The sequence below is a fragment of the Dysidea avara genome, chromosome 2, assembly GCF_963678975.1.
Source record: "Dysidea avara chromosome 2, odDysAvar1.4, whole genome shotgun sequence".
Taxonomy (NCBI): domain Eukaryota; kingdom Metazoa; phylum Porifera; class Demospongiae; order Dictyoceratida; family Dysideidae; genus Dysidea; species Dysidea avara.
Genome location: NC_089273.1, coordinates 49,159,090 through 49,186,782, shown reverse-complemented (window position 1 = coordinate 49,186,782; position 27,693 = coordinate 49,159,090). Strand labels below are relative to the sequence as shown.

At 38.0% G+C, this 27,693-nt stretch overlaps 1 protein-coding gene across 1 annotated transcript; it reads left to right on the top strand.

Annotated features, from left to right (window-relative positions):
- The first annotated feature begins 700 nt into the window (after positions 1-700).
- LOC136248188 (uncharacterized) lies at positions 701-2,701 on the top strand. The gene is made up of 3 exons (XM_066040002.1): positions 701-750; positions 816-1,005; positions 2,318-2,701. Exons 1-3 carry the CDS (start codon positions 701-703, stop codon positions 2,699-2,701), a joined length of 624 nt encoding a protein of 207 aa, XP_065896074.1.
- The last annotated feature ends 24,992 nt before the right edge of the window (positions 2,702-27,693 follow it).

Below are 27,693 nucleotides of genomic sequence, written 5' to 3'. Positions count from 1 at the left end.
ACAATCGATCTTTATCTTTCTTGGGGTACGTTTGTTTACCAGCTGGAAGTGCCACCGATAACTTGTACAGCAATGGTAAGCTTCAATTTGAGAAAGCATTCCGTTCCGTAGTTTAGTCCATCATTCCGTTCCGTTCCGTTCCGTAGAATAGACCCCACCCAGGGGCGGATCCAGAGTTTCGAAAGAGGGGGGGGGCACCTTTCTGAAAAACAGTTGAAGACCAAAAAAACTTGCTGAAAACCAGTTGAAGACCAAAAAAAAAAAAAAAAAAAAGGTCACATGCAACAATAATAGCTAGTTATCCTTACCAACTATATCACGTCTGTTATGTAAAATAAAATCCTATTTGTAGCTTCATAGGTAAGCTACACTGCCTCATGAACATTGTGACTGCTTTATTAGAGTAATTGACTGCTCTATTAGAGTATCTCGATCTTGAAGGGGGAGGGGGGCATTTGCCCCAAATGCCCCATCCTGGATCCGCCACTGCCACCGTTAATACACCTCGAAAATGCAATGCTTTAGGCCACTACAATGAGATAACTTGTTTCTCATCAACTTCTCATAGAGTAACACATGCGGGCGGGCGGGTTATCTCATTATTTCATTATTGCACAAACCATAGCTATAAATTGCAGATGTGTACAAAACCAATATAATAATCCTTTATTTTAGGTAATTGGCAGGTACACACCAAGCAATGGTGCACACTGAGGGTAAAACTCCAAGTTCACATAAGCTTCAACTTCAGTAACAAAGCTTTCATTTCCTTTACGAGAGCTCCACCAGTTTTGGGGTCATGTACCATACCACAGTACAGCAACACCAGCAGCAGCAGCAGCAGCAGCAGCAGCAGCAGCAGCAGCAGCAGCAGCAGCAGCAGCAGCAGCAGCAGCAGCAGCAGCAGCAGCAGCAGCAGCAGCAGCTGCAGCAGCAGCAGCAGCAGCACTGAGCAGTAGCAAACATCAGCAAACATGCAGCAGCGGGGTTAGCATGTGTAGGATGGTCAGTCTTATTAGGGGGGAGGGGCTGTCTTATGCACTAAAGCTACTATGACTCTTAGATATGCATATAGGGCATGCAGGTCACGGTACCAATGCTAGTGTATAGTCTACTGTACACTGTAGTCACAATGTTGATGCCTTGATGGTTTTTGATGCTCCAGAAAGCACTCTAATCAACACAGAAGTAAAAAAACACTAATAAACGGTGTCTGTATCTCAATGGGGATGTAGTTTTCCATGGAAATAGCGCTTTTCTACGTGATAAGCCCACTACCACAATACTCAAAAAAGTTATGCTGCAATCTCGTGCACTAATGAGTGCGCATGGGCAAAAGAAAACTTTGGTGCGGGCGGTTGATGAGAAACAAGTTATCTCATTGTAGTGGCCTTAACAGACCCGATTGAAAAGGCAACTGCTTTAAATGATCATTTCAAATCCGTAGCTATTCATAATGCACCTATCAATGTCAAGCCCCCCCACAGTACGGGCTATGCGGGGCGTTAGGAGGGGATTTGAACTTAAATTTTGCTCCCAGGGGATGGGGAATTTGAACAAGCGCTCTATAGTATTTTTTAAACGCGAAGCGCAAGAGAACACGTGATAAAACCGCAGCACCTCGTGTACTTTTGTCACTGTGGCTTCTGTTTTTACAACACGGGAAATGAGTGCAAAAACTGTTTTGGTTTGCTTAGGATGTAACAGGCGGCCCGTTACGTTTATTTCGGAAGATGGAAAGTCAGATCTACTAAAGGTCAAGGCCAGCATTGTAAACACGTTTGTTGACGTGTTGGATAGCACCAGTGAAGACAGTTTACTAGTCCAGGTATATTAGCTATTCAGATATAGCTGCATAGCTAGCATGTTTTTGCGGTTAGCTATGTTTAAGCCTGTCCAATTTTGCATTACAGAAGAAGTGTGCTGAATGGGATGGCATGTTTGTAGATGTGCTAGAAAGTGAAGATGTTGAGCCTCAATTTGAATGTGGAAGTTATAAAAATTAATCCTCCTGTAAGTATAGCTACTTTCATGTAAACTGAGATTTATTAAGGTGTGCATGCTTGAATTTTTAGCAGCAATCAACTAAGTCTCCAGTCACTACTGCTGCTTCTGCTGTTACAAGTATCAGTACATACCCAGCTACACAAATGGTGCAATCTACATTAAGCATGGGTGAATTAGGACAAGTTCAGAAGTGCCACATTATTTTGAAAACTATGTGTAATAGCTATGGCATCTATGGATAATGGGTTTGCATGCAAGCATTCAGTTATAAAACAAAAACAGTCTTTTTATTATCTTTGTATGTTCACAGAAGTCGATACCTGAGAATATCAGAGAAGCAGCAAAGATTTTTCATAAGGAGCCCCTTACAGATTATTACTGCAGTTTGAATGATGAAGCTGCAAAACTTGCCGAAAATGATCCTACCCTCCTAGCTAATCGTGGTGAACTGTTACAGAGGGCCAGAGATTCGTTGCTGTCAAGTGGTAGCTATCAGTTTAAGAAAGGAAAGTCTCACTCAAAACAAGTTGATGGAAACAGCGTTGCTGGTAGCAGTGGGTCGAAGAGGGCGAAAGTTGACAAGGAAGTCAGAAGAGCTAGAATGAAAGAAGTAGAAGAAAATATTCGTGACATTGATGAAGAAATATCTTTCAAAGAGAAAAGACGATCCCAAGCTGAGACAGTTAGAGACTAGACTCTACCGTCAATGTGATGAAATTACTGAACGGCTTACATCTTTGAAAGAAAAGAAAAGACTGTTATCCCGAGAGCTTGACCTACTGAATAAAAGGAAGTGAAATCTAGGTGGTATCAGAAAATCAAATCCAGAAAGCATTATTCTAGCACATCGTCTGATGCCACTGATGTTTCTTGCTCATCATCCAGCACTCATGATCTTCCCCAATCATCACACAACAATTCCAAATGCGGTGGGGTCTATCCTACGGAACGGAACGGAACGGAATGCTTTCTCAAATTGAAGCTTGCAGCTTACCATTGCTGTACAAGTTATCGGTGGCACTTCCAGCTGGTAAACAAACGTACCCCAAGAAAGATAAAACGAACTTAAGGATCGATTGTGGGTTCTAGCTGTTTATCTTCGGATGTATCAAGTAGGGAACTTACTGCATGACTTGTTTTTGCTAATATGTGAGTTGTTTTTGCTTACTTTGACTTTAGAATGTACAATCTGGGGCTCAGCCTTTCTAATAGGCATAAATCCGGCAGTATGTAGCTACACTACAAAGGAAACAAGTATGGTGACAAGCTGAATCAACTCTACCAGGCTAAAAAGAATCTAAAGGAATTTTGTGCAGTGTGTGAGGAGCAAACATTCAGATACCTCAAGGAGGCTATATTGTATGAACATCAATGATTCATTAACAGAATAGTGGACTACATAATGTCAGATATCTTAGCCTGAGTAGTGAGTTGAATCCAGGACAGGGTCTATTTTACAGAATGGAATGTTTTCTGAATCAAAACTTACAGCTTGTCTAGCCGCTATCATTGCTGAAGTTGCATTCATCAGTGGAACTTCCAGGAAATGGAATAGGATAATAATAAAATATTAATAGCTGTTTCAAGCAGTGCATTGTTCTATTACCTGATATATCAAGCAGGTCTCTTCAATTCATTTATGCATGACCAAGGCAAGTTTTGTTACTACAATACAGTAGCTGATTGGATGTCAGTTGCTTCTGGTGATCTTGACAAGATAAATAGTTTAGAAGACCACTCAATTTCTTCAGTTTCAGAGCGTAATATCCACAGAGAAATTAACTAGAAAGTACAGGAAAAGTCTAGGTGATCATGACTTTATTCAGTCTAATAAACAGAATTTGTGACCCTATTTTAGAAAACCATACATCTGGGCACATTGGCCAATTTTGTTTTTTATATCTACAATGAAGCACTGAGTGGTTATCTACCTTGTGTGAAAATTTTGTGATGATACGTTGAAGCATTCCAAAGATATGGCCAATTTACTGTCTAATACATTACAAACTAACTTTTCATTATCAGTTTATAGAACTGAATAGTGATCAGATGTGACAAATTGATGACAAATCACTTTGTTGACAAAGATCACCATTCTTACAATCTAAAATTAATGAAAAGAGATTCTTGAGAGTTTAGTCATGTGTTCTTTTTCTCAATTAAATCACTTGTAATGACAAGAAAATGTTTGGTTTTGGGAATGAACAAATCATCCAATTTGTAAATTAATTGTTGTCCCACGCATTGTGAAACTACTACATGGTCTGATATAATTCAGTATATCTCCTAGATAAAAGAAGCTATGGGTATGAAATTTCACAGCAAGAAGACTTAATAATAGTTGCTTTATCAGAATACGTAAAAAAATTAATTTAAAAAATCACTGAATTTTTCAATTGAGAACTCCCACAAATTTTGCATGTGCCCAGATGTATGGTTTTCCAAAATAGGGTCACATATATGGTTGAGTGAGGTATCACTTGCAGAATGTTCAGACAATCAGCGATGAGATGCACGCATGGATTCATTGAATTTTTGTTACAGTTGGAGACATTAATTATCCAAAAGCAAACTGACTGTATAATATTAATTCACTTGCTTTATATTTTCTCAATTTTGAGCCTGTATACAAACAATTAAATTTTTCTCAGTCCTAGAATAAGATGGGAGAGAAAATTTATCTTTGTTTACCTATACTGTACAACTTCAAAGGAAATGAAAATAAAATTAGTAAAACCACAAGGTGAATTACAGATTTAAATACTAAATATGAATTAGAGCCTTTAGATAATTATTGTTCCAAAGCAAAATTGTAGATGGAAAAAAACAAGGACTGGTGAGATCTTGGTTATTTAATGACAGCGGTTGGAGATTAAAAGGGTAGTAACTTCTTGTTCTTGAATATGTTGCAAAGTGGAGGTACAAATCAAAATGGGATATCAATTTCATTATGAAAAATTTGTGTACTTGAATAATCTAGCATTACTGTATTCATTTGTCCTCCACTTAAATATGCTACAACAGTGTCGGTACATTGGCAGTCTACCTTGAAATCTCAACTCTAGAGTAGATCCAACACAGAGCAGCCCACACTGTAACAAATACATGTGATCCCACTGTAATTTCATGGACTATGCAGCTGGACTGGGAATCACTTGAAAATAGATGAACAAATTTAACCTGTTTTGTTTGAAGTGAAGCATGTGAAATGTTACACTTAAGAAATCCTAGGATTCTTAGGTGGTATGTAATTAATGTGAGTGTTCCATTTCCGGTCTGACTAAATACATTGAAGTTACACACACATCTTGGTCCAAATCGCATTTGCCTGGTGGCTATGGGCATGGTTTCACATGCATAGCTAGGCTTATAATTGAGATTTGGTTGATCTTGGAGTTTTGGCATTTGGCCTGATTCAAGGCTAGCAGTCAGACACATCCTTGAATTTGTGCAACAGCAAAAATCAGTTCACTATTGAATACAGCGTTAGTCCACTGCACCAGCTGTTAATAACTCCATGCATAGAATTCAGTGATGTTCACAGAATATAGCCCCTTTGCGATCTGCCAAAATATTTGCTCCTCACACTGCACAAAATTCTTCAAGTTTTAATTCAGCTGGCTCTTTCCTGTTACCAGTGTCTTCCTACTTGCTGTATTTGTACACTGACATATGATTTGAAAAGCCGGCTCAGACTGTTTTCTAAAGTCAAAATGAGCAAACCAGCTCACATAAAGTGCCCTTCTTGGTATATCCGTAGATGAACCAAGGATGAACATCACTGATACAGCTCATCCCACAATTAATACTTCGTTACTAATGACAACCAGCAAGAACCCACAATCGATCCTTTAATTCTTTTATCTTATGTTTAATCACCCACTGGAGGTGCCACTGATAACTTATAAGGGCAGTTTCAGCAATGGTAAGTTGCAAGCTTCAATTTGAGAAAGCGTTCCGTTCCGTAGTTTAGTCCATCATTCCGTTCCGTTCCGTTCCGTAGAATAGTCCCCACCTCCAAATGCAGCTCCCCATCACTTTCAGCTGAAGTCATTGATTTGTGTGAGAGTCAGGAAATGGAACAGGACAAATCCAGTTCTAGAGAGCAACTGCAAACTATTGATGCAGGAAAAGAATATGCAGGTAAAGAAGATGCAGAACAAGAAGATGCAGTACAAGATGCGGAACAAGAAGATGCGGAACAAGAAGATGCGGAACAAGAAGATGCGGAACAAGAAGATGAAGATGGAGAACAAGAAGATGGAAGTAACAGTGAAGAGAGTCGTCAGGATTTTTGCGCCGGCCTCCTGTCGAAGAGCAACAAGTCAGTAGCGACAGGAGGCCATTGAATGAACTGCTGCAACTGTTTAACACTATACAACACATGGACTAACGTATTTAAATGATTCTGTTGCTACTTCAAATTTTACATGTATGTCATTGCAAGAGTATATTACAGCATTGCCACGTTATTGCGAGAGAAATCACCAGTGTTGTGACCGATGTAGACGTCTAGTTGAGGCTGCGGATTTGGTAATATCAAATGGCCTTATTGAATTTGGCACAGGTGTTTAAAACAGCTTTTCCATCAGTTACTTATCACAGCTATAGTGCCAAAAAATTGCTAGGGAAGACGCCTGTGGTCTTTCTACGACTGCTTCACCCAAGTAGTGGAGTGTCAAAAATATTTGTGATGGAACATGTCAAAGAAATTGATTACTGCAGGGGCGGATCCAGCAGTTGGCAAGGGGAGGGGCACAAACAGGTTAAGTTTTGGAGAGCCAGATTCTTTAGTTCAGTGCTGCATTTTTTGAAGTAGCAAATAGTCACCTTTTAGCAGTGTCTCACGGTTTATTTTAGCCATTTTGTCCTTTTCAGATGGTTGTGAAGTTTTGAAAGCTGTTTAAAAGGCTTTAAATGTCTTAAACAACCGAAACACGATAATTATTTTAGAGGCGCTTAGTACGCACAAAGGTGCTGGTTGATGATTTCACAGTTAGTTTCAGTTTGGTTTCAGGTGAATTTGTAGTAAAATGTGCAGATTTTCATGAGCTTCTTGGTCTGGCATAAAATTAGTAGCTATTTTATTAGAAGTGTGTCTGGCTCCTCCATGCACAAGATGAGGGATTGAAGGAGGAGGGGGGGGCATTTGCCCTAAATGCCCCATCCTGGATCCGCCATTGTACTGCCAGTTTTTGATCCAATTGCAGAATTTATACTAAAAAACTGATGGAATTAATTCAAAGCCTTCTATGAGTAAAGAGAAGCTGAAAGATATTTTATGTATGGCTTGCAGTGACCGAGAGCGAGAATGCATAAGGTATGCAGTGTATCAATCATCTGGGTTGTCTGCTAAAGGTGCAAGAAAGCATTTTGGGCTAGAAAGGATGGATCAGCAGTCACAAAAGGTAGATGATGTGATTGAAGAAAGGAAGTCATATCCAACAATTACGCGACTTTTAATAAATTTTTTTATTGGCAAAATACACGCGTCTACACTGGAAGCAGGTTTTCAAGGCTCTGTTATGGAGCGTCAGATAACTTTTAAACCTTTCCCAGGTTCTAGCAGGAATGGCCAGCATGACATCTACTTTCACGTAAAATGTAACAGCTTAATACGGCCTTCTTCATGGTACAAAGTAGGGGGTTTAACATTACACATAGAACCATTGGCAATGAAAATATTGGCTCACCCCAACAATCCAGGCGCAAACCTTTTAACGATTCCAGGTTATACCAGGCTAGATCTATCCTTTCTTGAATACTTCAGCTAGCTATACCGTTAGTGACGAACGTTTTACACGGTACAAATAATTTTATAAAAATCATCATCTCAATCCAATAGTCGCATACCCTGGCTGAACACTGATTATTAGTGACGCGCGCGCTATATTGCGTGGGCGAGTTGCAATGGAGAAGTATTCCGTTCTTGAATGTTTAATTCATCAACTTTTCAATGGTCAATAGTCCTTGTACATCATGCTAATAACTTTTTTTGATCACGTGATACATCTTTGTATTTTGTACATGTAATCAAATAAATATTTTTTAAAATGGTCATTATAAAAATTTCAAGTTATTTGTTTGCAGTTCTCCAACATATAAACCTGTGGAAAAAACAGTCACATTTAAATTGGTGAATTTAAAAAGATCTTTATCACGCACACACTACACACACACACACACACACACTACACACACTACACACACACTACACACACACTACACACACACACACACACACACACACACTACACACATACACACACTACACACACACACACACACTACACACACACACACACACACTACACACACACACTACACACACACACACTACACACACACACAAACACACACACACACTACACACACTTCACTACATATTCACATAAAAATAAAACACTACAAGGTATGGTAATGGTTGTTTACATTGGTTAATTTTGTGGTATGCCACATATAGCAACAAGGGAAATGTGTATCTGTGATCAAGAATTTAATTTAGATTGTAATATCATAATTAGATGTTCACACTATCTTTGTCAACTAGAGATAAACTGGCTTTTGGTAAAAAGCGAGGGGTAGCCAATGCCTTGGGACTCTTGTATGCTATGTGAGAAATCCAATCAGAAATACACAAATATATTAGAAACCAAATCCTAAATCCAAAATCATGTAAAAATAAAGGAGAAAGTGAGTTTAACAAAGTAGGCAATGATCGATCATGAATAACTAGAACAAGATGTAGATCAACAACTGTACAGGTAGTTACTAGTTAGCAATATCACTAAATGCTTTTAAAAATACATAAAGATTGGGAGTCTCGTACACGCCAGTTGGGTGCTTTGCGTGGGCGTTGGCAACCCCTCTGGTACACCATTTCTGTGTTTTGCATGGGCGTTGGCTACCCCTCGGGAAAAATAAAATAATGAAAGACTATACAGAAGCTGATCTGTACAGAAGATGAGCCCTGCACAGCTACGTGGGCTTCTTTTTACAAAGCATACACTCACTTTATTTGCACATTGCCCAATCGTCATCATGGACGCTTCCACCTCCCACCGTGCACTAAAGTAATAGAAACAAACGTCATTAAATAATATAAGCATTAATATTATTATAGCATAACACAGCAGCACAATATTACAGCATGATAAACAAACCAAAGTATTTATACAGAAAACTACGTCATAGACATTTAATCGTCTTTGAGCAAGGCCATTGTAACGAAGGCGCAAATTGGGCGTGGGCGGGCAATTCATTACATTCTTTTCGCCTTTTATAACTATCACTGGCAAACTAATGCATATACAATATCAAAGAACGTATATATTTAAACAGTTGTATGATACTTATAGACTGTTTTTTCACTGTCAACCACTTCTTGTGCGTGGGCGGCCCACCACCTCTCCCCTCCGCACCCTCCCACCCCCTATATGATATGCGTGCTATACAGCTGAGCATATAAAAGTTGCTAAAATTAACAGGTTTTTGTAGAATCAGTTTTATTTTTAAAATTCTAATTGAACAAACAGTACATTTTCATACTGTAGCTGAATGACTTTAAAATACATTGAATTGTCTGATATGTTCATATACACTGTATGCTGCTATAGATGAAATCGCTACAACTCAGGAAAAGGCTCTTCTGCAGTCTTGCAGCACTCTCTTAGACTCTGATGAGTGCACTTCATCAGATTTTGATTGTATTCCTGATCCTATTGCCATACTACAAGAGAAGAAACAGCTAAGTTTAGATGAAACAATCAAAATACTTGAAGAGTGCTATTTCAATTGGTTTGCCTTTTTACAGTATCTAAATGACAATAATCTAGAATCAACGATCAGTGATGCAGATATTTCTTCTAGACTAACTGACCAACAGAATTCTCTGTTCAAGCAATCCCACTTAGCGTATTGCACAGTTGAGAATGAAGTGCAACCAATGATTGAGAGAGATGCTGCAGTAAGAGATGGCTAAGTTGTTTCAGAATCAGATGAGGACAATCCAGATGATTATTTAGATTTGCGAATTGATCATGAGTGGTGGGGTCTATTCTACGGAACGGAACGGAACGGAACGGAATGATGAACTAAACCACGGAACGGAACGCTTTCTCAAATTGAAGCTTGCAACTTACCATTGCTGAAACTGCCCTTACAAGTTATCAGTGGCACCTCTAGTAGGTGATTAAACATAAGATAAAAAGAATTAAAGGATCGATTGTGGGTTCTTGTTGGTTGTCATTAGTAACGAAGTGGGATGAGCTGTATTAGTGATGTTCATCCATGCTTCATCTACGGATATATCAAGAAGGGCACTTTATGTGAGCTGTTTTGCTTATTCTGACTTTAAAAAACAGTCTGGACCAGCTTTTAAAGTCATAAATCAGTGTACAAAGCAAGCAGGAAGACACTAGTAACAGGAAAGAGCCAGCTGAATTAAAACTTGAAGAATTCTGTGCAGTATGTGAGGAGCAAATGTTTTGGCAGACCGCAAAGAGGCTATATTCTGCAAACATCACTGAAGTGTATGCATGGAATTATTAACAGCTGGTGCAGTGGACTAATGCCGTGTTTAATAGTGAGCTGATTTTTTCTGTTGCACAAATTCAAGGATGTGTCTGACTGCTAGCCTTGGATCAGGCTAAATGCCAAAACTCCAAGATCAACCAAATCTTAATTATAAGCCTTCTGTGCATGTGAAACCATGCCCATAGCCACCAGGCAAACGTGATTTGGACCAAGATGTGTGTAATTTCAATATATCTAGTCAGACCTGAAATGGAACGCTCACATTAAATACATACCACCTAAGAATTCTAGAATTTCTTAAGTGTAACATTTCACATGCTTCAATTCAAACAAAACAGGTTAAATTTGTTTCATCTGTTTTCAAGCGATTCCCAGCTCAGCTAGTCCATGAAATTACGGTGGGATCACATGTATTTGTTACAGTGCGGGCTGCTCTGTGTTGGATCTACTCTAGAGTTGAGATTTCAAGGTAGACTGCCAATGTACCGACACTGTAGTAGCATATTTAAGTGGAGAACAAATGAATACAGTAATGCTAGATTATTTATGCATACAAATTTTTCATAATGAAATTGATATCCCATTTTGATTTGTACCTCCACTTTGCAACATATTCAAGAACAAGAAGTTACCACCCTTTTAATCTCCATCCACTGTCGTTAATTAACCAAGATCTCACCTGTCTTTTTTTCCATCTACAATTTTGCTTTGGAACAATAATTATCTAAAGGCTCTAAGTAATCTGTAATTCACCTTATTGTAGTTGTATTAATTTTATTGATTTGTCTATGTTTTCTTCATTTTCCTTTGAAGTTGTACAGTATAGGTAAACAAAGAAATTTTCTCTCCCATCTTATTATAGGATTTCTATTGACTAAGACAAATTTAATTATTTGTATACAGGCTCAAAATTGAGAAAATATAAAGAAAGTGAATGAATATTAATAAAACATTCAGTCAGTTTGCTTTTGGTGTCTCCAACCACAACAAAAATTTGATGAATCCATGCATCTCATCGCTGGTCGTCTGAACATTTTGAAAGTGATACCTCACTCTATCAACCACATAACTCTGTTTATTAAAGTCATGATCACCTAGTCTTTTCCTGTCACCAATAACTTTCTAGTTAATTTCTCTGTGGATATTATGCTCTGAAACTGAAGAAATTGAGTGGTCTTCTAAACTATTTATCTTGTAAAGATCAGCAGAAACAAGTGACATCCAATCAGCTACTGTATTGTAGTAACAAAACTTGCCTTGGTCATGCAATAAATGAATTGAAGAGACCTGCTTGATATATCAGGTAGTATAGAACAATCACTGCATGAGACAGCTATTAATATTTTATTATTATCCTATTCAATTTTCCTGGAGGCTCCACTGATGAAATGCAATTTCAGCGATGATAGTGGCTAGCCAAGCTGCAAGTTTTGATTCAGGATTCAATTCACTACTCGGGCTGAGATATCTGGGATTAGTCCACTACTCTGTTAATGAATCATTAATGTTCACACAATGTAGTCTCCTCAAGGTATTTGATTGTTTGCTCCTCACACACTGCACAAAATTCCTTTAGATTCTGCTTAGACTGAGTTGATTCAGCTTGTCACCATACTTGTTTCCTTTGTATTGTAGCTACATACTGATTTATGCTGATTAGAAAGGCTGGGCCCCAGACATGTACATTCTAAAGTCAAAGTAAACAAAAACAACTCACATACTAGTAAAAACAAGTCATGCATTAAGTTCCCCACTTGATACATCCGAAGATGAACAAATTGAGTCAGCGATTCCCACAATTAGTACTTCGTTACTAATGACAACCAACAAGAACCCACAATCGATCCTTAAATTCGTTTTATCTTTCTTGGGGTGCATTTGATTACCTGTTGGAAGTGCCTATGGTGCCACCGATAACTTGTACAGCAATGGTAAGCTGCAAGTTTCAATTTGAGAAAGCATTCCGTTCCGTAGTTTAGTCCATCATTCCGTTCCGTTCCGTTCCGTAGAATAGACCCCACCATCATGAGTCAGACAAAGCTAAAGCTTTAGTCGAGAGAAGAGTTGCTGCAATTAGCGGAAATCTTTGCGGACAAAGGCAAAATTGATTGCTGAAAAAAAATTTTTGCATCGCAAAAATAGCAACAAGTTCGTGGGATTGTCAAGGAATATCCAGACATTGGAGAGAAGATTGAGGACTTTGTAAAGAGTCGCAGCAGTGGAGCAGATGCCTGGCGTCGTACAGGTGTTTTAACCTTGGCTTTGATGGCAATAAACAAGTAAAGGAAAAGGTAACTTATGAAAGGATTAAGTTGCACCTGGAAGAAGTTTACCAGAGAAGTTTTGCATATAGAACAATTGTACAGCTTTGCTGTACAAGAAACAAGCGCCGATTATCTGCCAGTCGCTATAAAGGAGTTGCACAGGTCACCAGCAGACGATCACGTAAAGGTTTTGAAATCAAATACAATCCTGATTACCATTGGAGTGCTGCATTCTACAGAGGCCTGACAAACCTGCAGTTTACAGATGGAAAAGAAATTGTGACCGTCTCAGCAAAAACCCGACTTGTTCGCACAATTAAAAAAATCTTTTTTATTCACTCAGTAATATCAGCAGTGTCCAAGGAATGGACCACCAAAGTTTCAGCCTTCTGTGGTGTGTAGTTTTGGAATTATAGCGATAGACAGTAGGAAGAGCAAGATAATCAATTTGTACAGTGACTATACTGAAAATAAACTACAGGCGCTTACATTCGCAGCCATAACGTCTGTTTGGATTGGTCTACAACATTGCACTTTGGCTTAAAACGTTCACCATGGATCAGCACATCAGCCAAGGTATAGTATTAGCCCTGTAGATACTTGCGCAAATGGATATGAAGGCGGTTTCGTAGAAGAAACGATGACAATCTTGTTTACGTTTACCGCATCGTAAACAAACGCACGTGACACGCATACCGTTGGAGCTAGGGAAACGAAACAAAGATTTTCGAACTCTTCATGAACAGGCGAATAAGATGGTATATAATTGTAATCGATTTGAGTCTTCCTTCTTCAAGTACTGGCTCGATAACAACTTGCGTAATTTTTTTTTTTAGGCATGCGTAATTTTACGAATTGTTTTTAAATTTCAATTTTCTCAATACGCATGCTTGTGCGAACAAGTCGGGTTTTTTGCTGAGACGGTCACAATTATGAATTTAAACAGAGATGATGCTTCTGGCTTTCGCCTAGACACACTAAGTACACATCGCCTACATCGCAGTCCTGTTGTGAAAGGCCATGACTTACTAACAACTCATACTGATTATGTAAACAATTACCCTTCCATTTTACAGGCGACATGTTATAACTTCTCTGCTACCAAAACTACTGGAAAACTATGTGCAGGAGTAGTGAAAGCTGCTGGAATATATGAGAAAAATCCTGCTCAGCATTATGCTGATTTAGAAATGTTGGAGAAAGTGAATGAGCTACAACCTACTTTTATCAATGTCCATTCTAACACCAATAAGAAGATTGGATGTGTTCGTGTTGATGGAGCTGCTGATGAAGGACCCTCCCATGTTGAAGTTCAGTTTTGGTGGTGTAAACGGCATTTAGAGCGACCAACTCATGTTACATTTATTAGTTACAGCCCTTAACAGTGGAGCAAGCTACATGAGCAGAGTAGAGCTGCAAAATGGGTGCTTAGCTCTTGCTCATGCAAATCTTTTTATACCATCAAATTTGAATGGCTCTTTTTTTAATCCGGCTGACACTGGTAAGCTGGATGCTGACAGATTAAGCAAGAATATGACATCTGCAACTGACCTATACATTGACAGAGTTAATGGAGCACCTTGTGGCTCATCAAAGATTCAGCTATATCCTGGTGCAGACTCTTTAGATACTCAGAAACTGAGAAAGAATGTTTGAAAGCAAACAAAGTACAGAAAGAAGAACTTAAAACGAATAGCCTTTACACATATGAGTATATAGAAACAGTATGGAGTGTTCGATTGAAGCATGGAATTCCAAATTTGCCTGTGCAGTATTGCTTCATGCTTAAATGTTGCTACAAGCCAACTTGCCCACACCCATTTTGCTGTGTTGGTGACTCACAATCTTTGCGGTGGTTTCCAGGTGGGCCCGACATCACATTTATTCCACTTCCTATTCCAGATCCAGATCAACCATGGGGCTCTACAAATTGTAAAAAATGTGATGGTACATGTTATGGCCACTTTTTGAATATCAGCAAGGAGTATCACCTTCCAGCTATGTCAAAGCCCCCTTCAGTCATTATGAAGGAGGCATTTCAGGGACTGAATGGAGAGCCAAGCCCTTCGTTTATTGCAGAATTAGCTAAGAAGTGTTTGCTACCACCTGATGAGAGGTATCATTTTGGATTGAGCATTTACAGCAAATACAAAAGAATCGCAAAAGAGGAGCCGCTAAAGCTGCAGCTACAAGAAGGCTCATGAAACAGGCAACATTACAAGCTGCTGAAAGTAGTGGAGTTACGGAAAATTCAACACCAGAAGCTGTGTTTTGCAGTGTGTGTGGAGAGTTATATTATGAAGATCTAACTGATGAAGAAGAAAACTGGATTGGTTGTGATAACTGTACTGCTTGGTTCCACTTCGGCTGTGCCGGGATAACAGTTGCACCTGATGTATACTTGTGTTATGAATGTGTTAAAAATTGATTGTTTCCATCAGTGTTTATTATAAATACATACAAACACAATAAACTTGGTGATAGCTATAGGTTGGCTGTTATACTTCTGGTGGCATCCTTATGTTAACTGTTACCTATGCAATGAAAAGCAGCACAAATAATTTTTTTGTGTCAAATCCCCTTCCTATCCCCACCTCATAGGGTGGGAGTATGTGGGGATTTGACCTGATAATTCACCCCCAGGTAGGGAATTTGACTTTCCACTTGGTCAAATCCCCACTATATCCCCACCCTCCCCGTACTGGGGGTGGGGCTTAACATTGATAGGTGCATTAAACTGATGACAATAGCAGTAGAGCAGCTCAGGTATTTTCGACCACCATGTATTTTCGGACGCAATATTTCCTAGAGGAGCAACAAGACTTGAACAATTATTACACTATTATGAAGACCTATGACTAAAACCTCCATATAAAATAAAATATATGTGACCATCTCAAATCTATCCGTGATTGGAACAATTTACCAACTGACACAATAGAATCCCAATCTCTACAAGTATTCTTAGATAAATTATAACTGACTCTTATCTATGTGATTTGAAATGTTTTTCTTACCTGAACATATCAGTTCGTAACTGTGTTTTCAGTAATCATAATCATAATAATAATCATAGTCTCAGCAAAAACCCGACTTGTTCGCACAATTAAAAAAATTTTTTTTATTCACTCAGCATTATTAGCAGTGTCCAATGAATGGATCACCACAGTTTCAGCCTTCTGTGGTGTGTAGTTTTGAAATTACAGCACTAGCCAGTAAGAAGAGTAAGATAATCGATTTGTACAGCGACTAGACTCTATAGAGCATTTTCAACACGTGATCTACATTACGTAACTTCAAATATCGCCTACGCGTCCGCCATACTGGTGAACCAAGCACTGGTAAACCGTATAATAGTTATTATTATTATTAGTGATTATTGTACAGAACTCAAAGTTGAGTGTAAAAGTACAAATTAATTATAAAGATTAGTTAAACTGTTCTTGAATTGAAACAAGGATTCTGACATTACCACAACACTTGGTAACCTGTTCCACATACAAATAGTTTATGGAAAAATGAATGTTTATATGAGTCAACCCTGGTAGCTGGCTGAATGAATCTATGAAGATGGCCTTGGGAGATGTTGTTTAAGTTGGAGTAGGTTAGTGGTAAATTGTGCTGGATATAAATTAGTCCATGGATGATCTTGTACATCATTATCAATTTCATCTGATCTCTTCTTTCATGTAAAGTGGGCCAGTCTAGCTGTTGTAGGATGCTTGTAACACTCTGATATCTTGTTAACAGCAAACCTAGCTGCTCTTCTCTGGACAGCTTCAATGAGTTGGATCTCATTGTTGCAATGTGGTGACCAAATACTGCATGCATACTCTAGAATAGGTCTTACAAGACTTAAATAGAGTGAACTCTTGATGTTGGTTGGGCAAGTATTGAAATTCCGTCGTATAAAGCCATATGATGAATTTGCCTTTTTAGTTATGATTTGGATGTGGTCAGACCATGTAAGCTTGTTGTTTAGTGTCACACCTAAGTATTTGGCTTGCTGTACTTCTCTAATCTGTGAGTTTAGAATGGAATATTGGAACTTGACTATGTCTTTATTATTAGTAATTCTTAAGAATTCACTTTTGGATGGGCTGAAACACATGTTCCACTTATGTACCCAGTTTTCAAGGATAAGTAAGTCTCTTTGGAGTATTCAGTTTACAATCATCGTCTGAATCAATACATCTATAGATTAACACATCATCTGCATATAATTTTATAGAGGAAGAAATATCTTTAGTGATATCATTAATAAAGCACAAAAATAAAAGGGGAGCTAGGACTGTTCCTTGTGGAGCACCCGAGGACACCGTGGATACAGAGCTTTTTTTCTCCATTTACTATAACCTGTTGTGTCCTATCTGTTAAAAAACTCTTGATCCACTCAAGGAGGGGACCATTAATCCCAAGATGGCTCAGCTTATGGCAAAGACGTACATGGGGAACTTTGTCAAATGCCTTGGCAAAATCCTGCAGAATTACATCAGTTTCTTTACCTGCATTCATATTTTCCGCGATATCATTCACTGTTCCAATCAATTGTGTTTCACATGATCTGTTCTGTTGGAATCCATGTTGCTCTTCACACAAAATGTTGTACTTCTTTAAATGCAAAAATATATGTGAGTATATAACATGCTCAAGTAACTTACTACACACAGAGGTGAGGGACACCGGTCTATAATTTCCTGGGTTACTTCTGTCACCTTTTTTAAAGACAGGAACAATATTTGCTGTTTTCCATTCCATTGGGATTTTGTACTGATGGAGAGAGGCTTGTGTTAGAGCAGGAGATACTGAGGTGGAAAGCCTTTTTAGTAATATAGTTGGGATTTCATCTGGGCCCTTGGCTTTGTGCTCCTTAAGATTAGATAACAAGTTAATAATACCTTCATTGTGAATAATTACTGGGGAAATATTTGGAAAATTGACATAATCTAGAGTTGGAATAGTTGACACGTCTTCAGATGTATACACTGAGGAGAAATAATTATTGAGAATTTCTGCTTTGTCTTTTGGGGTAGTAAAGGTTTTTTCATCTTGTTTAAGAGGAGCAATTCCACAGTGGTCAGTTCTTTTAACATAAGACCACAATCTTTTAGATACATTGTTGTTATCATCAATTAAACTCATTACATAACCATTGTATGCTTTGCGGCACTCATGTTTGACATTCTTTCTTGAGGCGGTAGTACAAGGCCCAGTCATCTTGATGGTGACTAAGCCTGGCTACATTGTATGAACATTGCTTCCTCTTAGATAATCTCTTAATAAATGGAGTGATCCAAGGGCGGGTACATTTGTTACTTGTGACATTGGAAGGGATAGTATTTAAAATAGACAGGCAGAAATTCTTAAATTCATTCCACATTTGATCTATTGGGGTATCAATTGAAAAATCGGAAGTAAAAATATTGCAAAAATATTTAGTACTGTCATGTATTTTGTCCCAGTCTGCTCTATTCCATTTATATACTATTCTTCTAGCTGGTGATTGACGATTGGCTTTTATTAAAGAGTGAATTAAGACTGCCTCATGGTCACTTATTCTCGGTACTGGCTTACAGGTAGTAACTAATGATGGACGATTTGTGACAAAAATATCTAATATGTTCTGTCTTCTAGTTGGAAAATCAACCATTTGGGTAAGCCCATAATCTTCTATAAAATTTAAGAAGAGATTGCATAATGCAGCTGTGTAGGTGTTTCCACTGATACAACTTCTTTCCTAGTTAACATTAGGGAGGTTAATATCACCAGCTATCCATATAGGAGAGTTAGGATGGTTTTTTGCAATGTCGGCCAGTGTGTCACATAGGGTTTTCATGTATATGAGGTCATTATTAGGTGGGCGATAAAGGGAGCAAATGGTTAAAGGTTGGGATTCATTCTGATTAATACGACAAGCAACTACCTCTGCATTAGTGTCAACATTGAGCTCTTCACTGATAATGCCACTTTGACATGCTACAAAAACTCCTCCATATCCATCACTTCTATCTTTTCTATACACTGTATATCCAGCTGGAAAGATTTCTGAAGTAGAAATAGATGGAGATAGCCATGATTCACAACCAGCAATAATATCTGGTGAATGATCAGAAATAAAGTTATCAAAAAAAGCCTTTTTTGAAGAAATACTTTGACAATTCATTACAGCCATACTAAAACCAGGGGTGGTACTAGGGTTTGCATTGTTGACAGGTAAAGGGGTAGAGTCAGAATCCATACTGTACATATTCATAATTGGCACATCCCTAGTGACATTAGTGCGGAGGGGGGGCTGCAAATCTACTTCCCATCCCTCCACACTATTTTCCCGTTTTTTATCATGTAAACATTTGAGACCTTGTTCATGTCTGCCAACTGTCGTCTCAGAACCTTGTTGTTTGCTTGTTCAGAGGGAGACAGGTCTGGGGTGATATAAACTTTACGTACCTTCTCTGCATTGTTTGAATCCTTCAATTTCCTTTTGTTTCGTAGTATGTTGGTCTTTTCTTCAAGATATTGAACAGAAACTTTCAGGAGATGAGGCTTATCTTTCTTTTTACCAATACGAAAGGCCTTTGTAATAGAACACGGTACCTTTAAGACCTCCTGTAACACTTTTGAAACTTTTGCAATGTCCTCAGATTTTCTTTCTGCACCAGATGTAGCAGATAATTCATCAATTCATAGTTCGCTCAGTATAGTGTGCTTGCAGTTTTCTTCTGACAGTGGAGAGAAGTCATGGTTGCTGTGGAAGAGAATTGCATCTTGGCAGTGCTTTAGAGGCTAGGATGGTGATTAATAAGCACAAAAGGCACCAGGACTGAGCTGAAAGAAGCCGTTCTTTATAAAGGAGGCAAAACTTGATGAAATTGTACATGAAGTTGTGTCTAAGATTGAAAACCATAGCAAAACAATTCAATCATTACCAAGTAATACTACGGCGGTTGAAACTAAGTTGAGCAAAGTGGTTTAAGAATTTGGTACAAGGCTGAATAGCCATTGTAAAGCAATTGAAGCAATGCCTACAAAGGTCCCTGATCTTGCTACTACAATTGTGAGTGTCACTTCATCCTTGGCTACGGAACAGAGAGAAAGGGAATGGCATCAGCTAAGTTTAATCCTTCATAATGTGTCCGAGTCTAAATCCTCTGATCCTAATGCAAGAAAAAAAGAAGATATTGACTTTGCTCATTCGACATTTTCAGATGTGTTGAGTACTTCTGCAAATGCAGTCAGACTTGGAAAGAAAGAAAGTCGAGACAGGCTTCTCAAGATTTCTGTAGAATCTCTGGATTAGAAGAAAGCTATCCTCGAAATAAACTTAAACTAAAGGGGCAGGAAAACCCTTCATAAACTTTTCATAACACCTGACTTAACCCCCTCAGAACAAAAGGAGAACAAGGATTTAAGGCTTAAACTTGCACAAATGAACAAGAATGAAAAGAAATATAAAATAAAAAATGGACAGATAATGCTGAGGGGGGATTAGACCTACCCTCATGCACTGATAATAACCGCACTAACCCATCAAATGATTATTCTTTCTCACCTCCTAGTCACACAAATCAGTCATTGATAAATAGAAATAATTATAAATCACACAATACTTATACTACTGATATGAATAATGTGAATATTCTTAGTCTAAATTTTCGTAGCATATGTAGTGTATCTAAACAAGGAAGATTATTGGCACTCATAGAGGAGCACAATGTTGGTATCACAGTGAATCACACAATGACCAATCATTCCATTCTTAAGTATTATTTCCTCCTAATTTCACAATTTATCGGAAAGATAGATCAGTTAGTGGTGGTGGTGTTTTTCTGTGTATTAGTAATTCTCCAGATATTATAGAACAACCTAATTTAGAAGTGGAGGCAGTGCTTGTCCAGGCAAAAATTCATTTCAAAGGAAGGCAATCAGTGTATATATGCTCTTTTTATAGACCTCCCAACAATTCCCTGAATCCCCTTATCCAGTTACATCGATCACTAAACCAACTTGTCAGTGAAGTGACCTTCCTTTCATAATTTTAGCTGGTGATTTTAATCTACCCGATATTACATGGAATGATGGTCATGGTTGTATTAACTCCAACCCAGCTTATGGAGTTGATGTCAATACAAATTTTTTAGATATCATAAATGATCATGGCCTAGAGCAGCTGGTGGGTGACCCTACTAGAAATGATCACATATTTGACCTAGTTCTTACTACACAACCTGAAATGCTTAAGGATGTTTCTATTGTTCCTGGAATGTCTGATCATGAAGCTATTACTTTTTCATTAAGTCATTCAAGTTCTCAAGTTAGTAAACCTGCACACAAAGTGTATTTATTTCATAAAGGAAACATAGAGGCTATTAAAGAAGAAATAACTAGTTTTCAGGAATCATTTATTAATTCAGATCCTTATAATAAGTCTGTGGAAGAGAACTGGTTATTGTTTAAGTCATTTATTTTGCAAGCTATTCATTCTCATATCCCACAAAAATCCGTAAAACAGAGAAAGAACTTACCATGAATTACTCGAGATATTAGACGAAATATGCACCATAGAAAACGGTTATATAAATGTGCCAAACACACAAACTCTCCTACTCATTGGGATGCTTATCGTAAACTTAGAAATCTCATCAATAAAAAAGTTGGGAAAGCCCATACTAAATACCAAAGCCGTCTATTTGATAACTCATTTGCTGGAAACAGAAGGCAGTTCTGGAAATATGTTCGATCCAAACGTAAAGAACAATGTGGTATACCATCCCTGTCCATTAGAGGAATTCAATACAGCAACCCAAAGGAAAAGCTAACGTTCTTAATAATTACTGTACATCAGTCTTTACTAATAAAGATTTATCTTCAGTTCCTATTGTACATAGTCGTAACATTCCTACTATGCCTCCAATTTCATTGTCTACTGCTGGAATAGAATCACTTCTTTTCAACCTTGATACTACGAAAGCTTCAGGACCTGATCATGTTCCTTCCTATGTATTGAAACATTGTGCTCCTGAAATAGCTCCAATACTTGAAGTTATCTTTAAACAATCTTTGAACAGTGGTAATCTTCCTACGGATTGGTTGATTGCAAATATAACTCCTGTATTTAAAAATGGTGTACATAATGATCCCTCCAACTACAGGCCTATATCATTAACGGCATATCATATTTCACTCTATTATGGAACATCTCAATAGTAATAATATTGTAATTGATAACCAGCATGGATTTAGATCTGGCCACTCATACCAAACACAACTTGTTTCACTGGTTGAGGATATCACATATGCTCTAGACAATCATCTCCAGGTTGATTTAATATTATTAGATTTTGCTAAGGCTTTTGATAGAGTGCCTCATAAAAGACTCATGCTAAAACTTTCATCATATGGAATTGATAACTGTACATATCAATGGATAGAAACATGGCTGATTCAGAGAACATAACATGTAGTAATGGATGGTGAGTGTTCTCTGCCGCTTTTGTCTTGTTGGGTGTCCCACAGGGAACGGTTTTAGGACCATTGATGTTTCTTATTTATATTAATGATATTTCAGAACAAGTATCATCTCCATTACGTCTGTTTGCTGACGATTGTTTACTATATAGGGTAATCCACACTGAAACTGATGCACAACAACTACAATCGGATCTAGACTATTTATCTTGATGGGCTGAAATCTGGCAAATGTCTTTCAACATTACAAAATGTGTAGTCATGAAATGCAGCAAGTCACCATCTATCATCTCTTTTAACTATTCACTAAATGTGACCGGATCTTGGAAAACCTACCTTTTGGCACAAGCAAACTTTTTGGGAAAACTCAAATGAAAATTTCAACAATATTTTTAAAATTATTTTTTTTACACATTTGGATAAAGCAACTATTAAACCTTCTTGCTGTGAAGTTTCACACCCATAGCTTCTTTTTCCTAGGAGATATGGATGATTATATCAGACCATGTAGTAATTTCACATGCATGGGACAACAATTAACTTACAAATTGGGTGATTTTTTTCAGGTGCTGGAATGGTTAAAACTTAGTCTTAGACAATGTTACATGGGATTTAATTGCAGAAAAGTACCAAGAATACTTCATTAAACTATCAGAAAAGTCTTTTGAAGTACTTTAGAGTATAAGAATTGAATTATTGGTAAACAAAGTGATTTGTCACCATTTGTCACCCTTAATCACTCACAGAACTCAATACATTACCATAAAAGTTAGTTTATAATGTACAGGACAGAAAATCGGCCATATCTCAGGAATGCTTACAGATATTAAGCTGAAATTTTAACACAAGATAGATGAGCACCCAATACCTTATTTAAGCTATAAAACAGAAAATTGACCTATGTGCCAAAAAGGTAGGTTTCCAAGATCAGGTCACAAATGGGCATGTATTAGACACAAAAACCGAACACACTTACCTGGGGATCATCTTACACAACAATATGTCGTGGGCTTCTCATATAGATAGCATTGTTAATAAAGCTTCCAGGACACTAAATTTTTTGAAGCGAAACTTATCAAAACTGTTCTCAAAAAGTCAAAGAATCTGCATATTTTACAATTGTTCATCCCATTTTAGAATGCGCATCTGTCGTTTGGGACCCTTACTAGCAAGCATATATCAACTCATTGGAAAAAATACAGAGGAGAAGTGCAAGATGGGTATGTAACAACTATAGCACATATAGTAGTGTAACTACTATGATAGAATCTCTAAATTGGGTCACTCTAAGAGAACGCCGTAAGATTACTAGATTATCCTTCTTCAATGATATTGTACACAAAGCTAGTGTGGTAAATATACCACCACAATTTCTGAGGACAACTAGACACACTCGCCACCACCATCCACTTCACTTTATCCACCCAAGCGCAAACACCACAGCATATCAAAATAGCTGCTTTCCAAGAACTATCATTGATTGGAACTTATTATCAACCTCATTAATTGAAATAACTGATAAGAAATTATTCCTAGATAACATTTGTAGCTAACTAGAGTCAAGTATCAATTAACGGACAATTCGGTATTCGGACAGCTGCCACTCAGTTCCTAGAAATCCTGCAGCTTAGGTTATTGTACCAAAAGGTAGGCTACACTAAGCAGTAATTATCCTCCAATAATCAGTTATGCATGATTAATAGCTTGGGAGTTGTAGGCAATAGTATGCTTGGTCCGATAAATTCTATACATTCAAACAAAACTATCAGTTTTCGGACTTTGATTTTTACTACCAGTAAACAAAGTCCAATTTATTTCAAATTTGTATACAATCTATCTGTATTCATTAACTAGTAATTGCCAAAAAATGGTTTCATTATCTTTAGTATAGAGGGAGTAGCAGCCTTACAATTTTTAGCAGTAAATTCGGACGCATTTTATTTTTAATTTAACTATGCCCACCAGTAAAGTTTATCCCATCCAAAAACAGCTTGTAGCTGTAAAAAAGTGCACATCCAAGTAAAGCAGAGTTAACTGTGACAAAAAGTAATGATATCGTAATGCGGCCATGTGTGAGGTGTGCAAGTTGTAAAATTAATATTAGCTAATCAGATAATACAATATTATTGTTAAAGTGTTAATGAGAACTATGTGATGCTGCTAGTTTTTAAGTGTGTGAGCATCTTCATAAATGCCACATAAATTTGATTCTCAATAAAGCAATGTGTATAGATTCTCTGATAGCAATAAATAGTTTGAGTTTGGCCGCCTTTCCTTTGTTCATAGCATTGCTGTACACAGGAAAGGCGGCCAAACTCAAACTATTTATTGCTATCAGAGAATCTATACACATTGCTTTATTGAGAATCAAATTTATGTGGCATTTATGAAGATGCTCACACACTTAAAAACTAGCAGCATCACATAGTTCTCAATAACACTTTAACAATAATATTGTATTATCTGATTAGCTAATATTAATTTTACGACTTACACACCTCACACATGGCCGCATTATGATATCATTACTTTTTGTCGCAGTTAACTCTGCTTTACTTGGATGCGCACTTTTTTACAGCTACAAGCTGTTTTTGGATGGGATTTCAATACTTTTTGTTAGAGTAAGCATATACTGTTGAAAACAATAGGTGAGTTTCCATGGTTTTGACAGAAACTCTAGATTACAGTGATAGAATATTAAAATACAACTGTAATTTTAGTGGCATGCAACTGCAGTCAACTAACACTAGTGAACCCTTAGTAACACTTTGCCTTTCATCTTGTACTGCATCAAGATACTCCAATAGAGCAGTCACAAAACAGCTGTAACACAGCAATCAATATTACAGCATATTTACAACTTCTGCCTAACACTGGATTGTATAGTTTAAATCACTAGCTACTTACAGACTTTACAATATAAAAATACAGCATTTTTAGAAACGTGACTGTTCTGTTAGAGTTATTGACTGCTCTATTAGATAGGGTCCGCAACTTGAAATTTCGACCTCCGAGGATCAACTACCAAACCACCCAGAAATGCTAGGCTAGGTACCACTTAGAAAATGCCAGATTAGCGTTATTTTTCATTAACGTCTTGTCGTGCAAAGGGTATCACTCTTTTCACCCTATTTCATAACCCTACAGAACTTAGAAAAATAACGGTGAACCAAAAGGCGAAAAAAAGTGCAGTATTGAAGAGGGATCGAACCCAGGATCCCAGTGTGATGGTCCAGTGTGCTACCGATTATGCTACCGCTGCTAGCTCCATTGATCCCCTTCTTTTGTATCTTATAAATGTGACTAACGAAATAAGCTGTATATAGTAAGAAGAACCTAACCCTGAAGGTGAAGAAGAAACCAAAGGTGAACTCTAACCCTAACCCTAACGCTAACACTACTAGACGCTTCCCCTAAAGTCTACTACTCGTGGAAACTACTGGACGCTTCCCCTAAAGTCTACTACTCGCGGAAACTACTGGACGCATCCCCTAAAGTAGACTACTCGCGGCAACTACTAGATGCGTGCCCTAAAGTCGAAGAGAGAGAGCAACAACTACAGTAGAAATTCTGGATGCTTTTGAGCTAACTATTACGTAAGGGTTATGAAAGGTGGTGAAAAGAGTAAAACCCGTCGTGCAAATCGGCGAATATGCTTACAAATTGCGAGACTTTTTGCTATTTCTTCAAGGAAATGTCTTTTAAAGCTACAATACGCGCTCTCAACCTTTCTTACTAACTATACTCTAAACTAAAACCATCAGTGGCTGCATTTTCTGGAGCAATTTCCAGCCGCAGCATCGCGAATATGAAATTTCGGACTCGAAAAAAGTTTCGATGCCACTGGAGCACACAGTAGCGATGCCAAAGTAACCCTCCCAGGTAAAACTGGTCTGGCATGGGTCCAACTACTACCACACGAAATACCATCAAATTCCAAAATTGTTTGCCATCTGGCTGAGTTCGACGGCTGTCAAAAATTCATCAAAAATGCCGATTTTATTCATTTACGGGAACTTTTGCTAGCCAGATGTGCTAGTTTATTTCTCAAAAACTTACTAGACCCATAGCCAGTAACTTTCATTCATAGGGTTGGTCTGGCAGCTCTTCTAGCGACCTCAAAAACCGCCAAATGCCGATATCCACAAACTTTGCCGATGTTGACCAATTTACAATGCGTTAAAGAAATCTTGCACACCAAACGTGATGCTTTGCCTCTCTAAAGTCATGCTGCAACCTTGTTTAGTTATATTCGTCCATAGGGTGGCAATGGCGGCTCTCTTATCGAGGCCAAATTCCATCAAAATGCCACTACCAAATGATTGAGACCATTATTAATAAATAATAAGACATACAAATCCACAAAAAAACCTCGGTCTCATGCGACCAGGGCCGCCCACAGGGGGGGGGGGGGGGGGGGGGGCAACTGGGGCATTTTGCCCCGGGCCCCAGCCTGAAAGGGGCCCCAGGAGGCCCCATGAAGGGCTCCCTGGATACCTGTTTAAAAGATCGATATACTCTAATAGAACAGTCAGATCTAAATACTCTAATAAGCAGTCACAGTATTCTTCAGAGGAGCAGTGTAGCAAGCTTATAGATAAGGAGATATGGTTGGTGATGGGTAGTTATTGTCATTGTCAGTAGGTTGTGACCTTTTTTTTTTTTTTGGTCTTCAACTTACAGCTTGGGTGAAGGGCCCCACTTTAACTCTTTTCCCTGGGCCCCTTAATTTCTCTGGGAGGCCCTGCATGCGACCACAAAATACTGGTTTGCAAATAAACCCAGTGTGGGCATGGCAAGGGTGGAAAAAAATTGACCTACAGATATATAAGGCTATACAGTAACTACATGTATAACATACAAGTAAAAAATTAGACTACAATAATATAATAATTAATTATATTAAAACTACCAATACTCCATAGTAGGAGTGGACGACCTCTCAAAGCTCGACAGAGAGAGTTTTGGCCCAAAAGAATAACATTGCAAATTACAATGGCGAAAAATCGATCGAATTCAAGGTATTTTGCGTTATTTTCACTAGAAGATATGGACGAAATTTGCTACCACTCTAGAGTTTTCTTGATTAGACCAACCCCTACACATGACTATAGTTTGTAAGTCGATTTAAAGATACCAATTTTTCGGTTTGCGGACCCTACATTTAGGATCATTCCATACCAAATCAACAAAAAAATTCGGACCCCATAGAGCTTATTCTTACGTTGTTTCCAGTGTTCACTATAGCTATCTAAATTCACAAAACCCAATATAAATACACTCGTAAAGCGTGCAAGCAGTTTCCTAAACCCACATGGTACATATTAGCTAGTTATACACGGCATATGGTACATATTAGGTAGTTACTTGTGCTTTGCCTGATATATAGCTATGCAATCGCACTCCAGCTGACGCCCTTGTG